We start from the raw sequence: 5,486 nt of genomic DNA on the forward strand, positions 1-5,486 counted from the left end.
GATGATCATTCCACAAGCAGCATTAATGTTAACCATACTCTGATCCCATTCAAAAATGAATAGATTATAAAGTTTCCAGTGGAAAACCTCCCAAAGAGAGAATGTGAAGACAGAGTTAAGGTCTGCGCTCAAGTTATTCATATTGAGCCACGATAAAAGGTCTTTCAGTTCATCATCCTGAATATTAATATGAGGTCCAGTAGTAATAATTGTCTTTAGCCAGTGACAAAGGTCCCATTTCTCAACAGACCAACCTTGTCCCTTGATTTCTTTCCCCCAGAGCTCAGCTTGATGCTCCACAAGGCTTCTTCCTCGGCTGGATCCTCGGGTGTCCAGCAGCCAGGAGGAGACGAGAATAGTATCCATTTATAATCCCAAAGGATTATTCCACAGATGTCCCTGTCAACTTTCTGGCCATTCCAACAGCTCTTCCATGAAATGAAACAGGGCACCCCACGGGGCACCGTCACTCTTGGCTTTCTCTGGGATCTATATTTTCTCTTACCTTCTTTTTACCTATGTCTGTGTTCACAAACAACAGGATGGGAATGCTGGAGCAGCTGTCCCGAAGCTTTATTCCATCACAATCATCAGCCTCATTTCACAGAACCAAGCAAGGGACACGGAACAGCTCCAGCTGCTAGCACAGCAGAGGAAGTTCACTTTGTGACAAATTCTTTCAACAACTTTCTGGCCAATAGCATTATATTAAAAGCTGACAAGTGTTTGCTCAGGCCACTTAATAAAGCCTCACTTACATCTTGCTTTGAACAGTGCTTGCCTGTAATACCTTGAAACAACGGATAAACCTTCATTATTAAACTAACATATTTCTCCTGTCTTGCTTAACACATTTTCCTGAGGCCTATCTCTCCACAGCTCACAGCCCGATTGTTTCTCGTCCTTGCATCTTCAGCGTTCTTGCATTTCTCCATCTTGAAATTTGCTTTCACACAGCTTTCTCAGAGTTCTCCTCCTTTTCTATTTCCCACAGCACCCCACAGTGTTTTACCTGCGGCAGAGCGCTGGAAGAGATAATACTGGGAAGACTGGGAGCACAGGGAATACTATGAGGGAACTGGGAGGGCTGGTGGAAGCACCGTGAGGGAGCGAGAAGGAGCAGTGGGAGGGGGATTAGGAGCACTGGGAAGGTCCAGTGCTCCCAGTTCCTTCCCAGTGCTCCCAGTTCCTTCCCAGTGCTCTCACCATCGCTGCCGGTGCTTGCCATGAAGAGGGATCCTGCGAGGGAACTGGGAGGAAACTGCCCAGCACTCCAAGGAGCAGCAGCTCCGGGTGAGAGCAGTGAGGAGCGAGAAGTGCCCCAGTCACTCCACAGGGACATCCTTATGCCCCTAAATAATAAAAAAACAAACCCAAAGTAACAAACGAAACAAAACAAAACAAGAAATCAAGAAACAAACAAAAAAAAACCCCACACAAAAACACAAAGAGACAAAACCAACCAAAATAACAAAAAAACCCAAAACAACACCAACAACCAAGGGGGGTTACAAGAAGGAGAAGAATAGAGTTTTAAAATGAAGAATAAAAACTTATTTTCAGGAATTACGTTAGAACTGGGAAGAACCCCCCTTCACCTCTGATTTGAAGGGTCGCAATTGACGGAAAACACACCTTTGTCATGATCTTTGCTGTCTCGCTAGGCGGGAAATCACAGTGTTCCATTTATTTCTTGTTTAAACAGAAGAAGGACACCTTCATGGTGTTGTTTCATGGGTTTGGATTGAGGGAAAGCTCTCCATTTTACTGCTCTTAAGGGTCCAATGCGAGCAGAGTGCAGCAGAACGCCGGACGCGCCTGTCGAGAGCGAGCAGAAGCAAATTTCCCGATGAGAGATATTACGGTCGCTCCGGTTTCCGGGATTGCAAAAACAATTTCCAGTGTTGCGCAACGTGAAATTTCAAGGACTTTGTTTTGCCCCAGTGAAACATTAGTTTAGACTGCCTTGCCTCCTGGCAGCACGCAGAATAATCAGAAGGGACAAGAGCCGCTCTGCCCGCACCTCGGATAGAAAGTGCAGCGGCCGCTGACGGGTCCGGTTTGGTCTGACCCGGATCGAAGCCTTGGTGTCGGGCGGCCCCCGGAGCTGGGAGCGGCTCCAGCACAGGTACGAGCCGCGCTCGGTTGTGCCCCAGCCCGGAGGGGGCCGCGGTGAGGGGAAGGGGGCGGTTCTGGCGTGTTCCTTGTGCCGGCTTCCCCCGTGTCCCCCGTGCCCTGAGATGGCGGAGGGAGCGGCTGCCCGCGGTCTGCTCCTCCGCTCGGGTCCCTGGGGACGAGCCGGTGCCGCAGCAGCCATGGCGAATCCCGGTTCCCTCCCTGAGCCTCGGTGTCCCGCAGGACCGGGACCAGCCGTGACCTGTCATCGTGTCCCTTTCAATGGGCCATCCCCGTGGCTGCACAGCTGTTCCCGAGGCCCATCTCCGAAAGGCTTTTTCAGCACTCCTGAAGAGTCCGGAGCAAGGGGCTCTGCTCTGTTCCCAGCACAGAGATACCGGCTGTGAGCTGGAGCAGAGTGAATTCTGCCCCATTCACGGGCCCGTGCAGGAGCTCCTCCATCTCCGGGACGGACCAGCAGCCGGGCTTACACACTTGCCTGGGGCGCAAGAAGCCGCTTGTCAGAAGCAGGGGGACGCCACTTGTGAGCGTGCAGTGAGGGAAGAAGATGTGGAGAATGGAACCTGCAGCAGCGAGGGCACAGTGAGGGAGCCCCTGGATCCCCAGGGCACATCGGCCACCGGCCATGTACTCAAAAACCTGCTCAGAAGATTCCTGGGTGAGTGCAGGGCCGCGGCTGTGGCCCCTCTCGGGAGGGGACAGTGTCACCCGGCAGGGACAGGGCTGGCGGCTGTGTGGCTGTTTCCCGATGTCTGGAAGAGGCCTCGTGCTCCGCTGGGCCCCAGCAGTGGCTGGAAGCGGCAGCCGCAGCTGCCCCCGAGCCTGTGCAGCTCTCCTGCTGCAGCCTGTCCCCAGCCCGGGGTCCCTGGCTGTCCCCACACCTGTGTCCCTGCCTGTGCCCAGGCTCTGGGCTCTCTGGCTGCCAGCTGAGGGAGGAGCAAACACGCTGAGAGGTCCCTCCTGTGCTCCCCGGCCATCCATCGTTCCAGCACATCCGAGGGCCGGCTGTGGTCCTGGCAGCCAGCAGCTCTTTCCTGCTCCAGGCCAGCGCTCCAGCCGCCATCCCGTGCTCACCTCGCTGCTGCTCCTGCTCCTGTTCCTGCTGCTGGCCGTGGTGGCGGCCTTGGCTGTGCGGTCAGGTAAGGGAGGGGCAGCAGCCTGGGCCCAGCCCCTCGGGGCAGAGCGGGGTCCCTGCTCCCTGCAGAGGGGAGGGCGATCCTCACACCTTCTCCTCTTCCCCCTGCAGCACAACAGGTTCCAGCTCCACCTGCGGCTCCGACGTTGGTTCTGGGCTGTCCCTCTGGCTGGTTTGGATACAATGGAGTTTGCTACTACTTCTCAAGGGACAGCAGAACCTGGGAGCAGAGCCAAGAGCGGTGCTCCGAGCTCGGGGCCTCCCTGGCCATTGTCCAGGATGAGGCAATGGTGAGTGAGGGGCTGCGGGCGCTGTGGGGTGTCTGAGGGCAGCCCGGGGGTGCTCCTGGGCCGGGCTCGGTGCTCGTGGGGCCGGGGCTGCGGCCCTGTCCCGGAGCCTTGCAGGGAAGGAGCCCCGGGGCCGTGTCCCCCCGAGGGGCCGGGGCAGCTCCCACTGCTCTCTCCTTGGCAGCATTGGCTCTTGCGCCTCCGCGGGAACGTCGATTACTGGCTCGGGCTGCGCAGACGGGGCGAGCGCCTGCGGTGGGGGGACGGCAGCAGCTTCAGCTCCTCGTGAGTGCCGGGGAGCCGGGCAGGGCATGGGGGGACAGGGGCACAACGTGTTCCCCTGGGAACCAGCGCTCTCCCTGCTCCTCCTTGCAGGGTTCCTGTCCTTGGCAGTGAAGAGTGCGTGTGCCTGGCTGAGGAGAAATTCAGGAGTGAGAGCTGCTCAAATCCTCGGCCCTATCTTTGCAGCAAGGCCCAAGCTCCCCTGTAACAGGGGCTGGAGAAAGGACCTTCTCCACACTGGGCAGTCCCAGCTTCAGCTCTTAGCCCAGCCCAGGGCTGTCCTTCCTCAGCTGCTCCCTGTGCCTTGCACTTGCTCTCAGGGTCACCTCAGTGCCTGTTCATCCCCACTGCCAGCGCTGGGCTGGCTGTTCAAAGGAAAACCCTCTGCAATCCATCCTGCCAGCCATGCTAGCTGGAGTGAGGGGATTGCTCTCATTGCACAACAAGCTCTCATGGGAAATCCAAATCACCCTGGGCTCTTGGAAATCATCACTAAGTGGTCTGAGGGTCAGAATTGTGGACTGTCCTTGGAAGAGGAAGAAGAACAGCTGAGATGTGCTGAGGAGGAATCCTACTTTTGGCATAAGGCATCTGAGTGTGCAGAATGGTCTCTCTGTCTCTCTATCTGTCTGTCTGTCTGTTCCAGAGGATCTGACTGTCCTGCTGTGGGAGGCTGGAGCAGGACAAGGATTTCTCTCCCTGAGGGAGAAGCAGTGACTTGACGTGTCTGTAACTCCCATCCCTCTGTGTTGGAGTGTGTGAAACAGAGGCCTCTCTGAATTCTTCAGAGAGACATCAGAATGCAGGGGTTGAATGGATTGATTTGGATGGATTAAAGTATATTACACCACTCATATGTGAAATAAAGATATAAGGTTAAGTTTTAACTAAGAAACTTTAAGTAAGTAAGACTAATTTTGAAATGCCTTAAGGAGGAAAAGTCTTAGAATTTAGTGTGAATGACAAGTTTTATTGAGAGCTCAAAGACAAGTCTCAGTGAGAAGTCAAAAAACAACTTTAGACAGAATAAATATATAATAAGCATATTGCTTACATTTTTCAGATAGAACGGATAGCTAATATGTGCACATTATTTGTAAAACTTTGTATGAAAAACTGATATTCTAATGGGTTTCCCAGAAATGTTTCAGATTGGTGTTTTTAGCTCTCTGTGTAATTTGTAAATAGGAATCCGTGCAGTGGGGGCAGATTTCCCCTCTCTCTTTCTCGCTCTCTCTCTCTCTCTGCTCTTTCTCCTCACTGCCATCATCACTGCCCAGAAGAAGACAGGGGCTGTGGCTACAACTTTGGCCCTCTCGGGGCCATGCACTGCAGAACTGCTTCTGCTTCTAATTGGGACTTTGCTTCTATTTGGGACTCCACGCTGAAAGCTCTTAGCAGGGACTTGAACACTTGGGGCTCTTTGCCTTTTGAGGCTGCAGTGCCTTTAGAAGAAACAACTTTATAGCAACTAACAACTGCTGAGCTCTTTTGAAGACTTAAACCCACAAAAATCCCAACACCTCGAGCCTTTCCTGATGTGCTCTGTTGCCTCCCCAGGGTGAGGAGCAGAGGGACAGAGCTGTTTTGCTGGCACTGGGCACCTGCTGTATTTCTAGTTTAATTTTTCCTAGTGAAGAACTCTT

The 5,486-nt window shown here is 53.7% G+C and overlaps 1 protein-coding gene across 1 annotated transcript; it reads left to right on the forward strand.

The window, feature by feature from the left end:
* Positions 1-2,361: 2,361 nt before the first annotated feature.
* LOC134046340 (C-type lectin domain family 2 member D-like) lies at positions 2,362-4,268 on the forward strand. Its single transcript, XM_062496713.1, has 5 exons — positions 2,362-2,794; positions 3,180-3,275; positions 3,383-3,561; positions 3,743-3,843; positions 3,934-4,268. The coding sequence occupies exons 1-5, from the start codon at positions 2,398-2,400 to the stop codon at positions 4,046-4,048; spliced, it is 888 nt and encodes a 295-aa protein (XP_062352697.1). The 5' UTR covers positions 2,362-2,397; the 3' UTR covers positions 4,049-4,268.
* Positions 4,269-5,486: the final 1,218 nt, after the last annotated feature.

Source organism: Cinclus cinclus, chromosome 7 (genome assembly GCF_963662255.1).
Source record: "Cinclus cinclus chromosome 7, bCinCin1.1, whole genome shotgun sequence".
Classification (NCBI taxonomy): domain Eukaryota; kingdom Metazoa; phylum Chordata; class Aves; order Passeriformes; family Cinclidae; genus Cinclus; species Cinclus cinclus.

Coding starts and splice junctions, on each gene's coding strand:
- LOC134046340 (XM_062496713.1), top strand. CDS start 2,398: ATGGGCCATCCCCGTGGCTGCACAGCTGTTCCCGAGGCCCATCTCCGA. Junction 3,562..3,742: donor TTGTCCAGGATGAGGCAATG/GTGAGTGAGGGG, acceptor TCTCCTTGGCAG/CATTGGCTCTTGCGCCTCCG. Junction 3,844..3,933: donor GGCAGCAGCTTCAGCTCCTC/GTGAGTGCCGGG, acceptor TCCTCCTTGCAG/GGTTCCTGTCCTTGGCAGTG.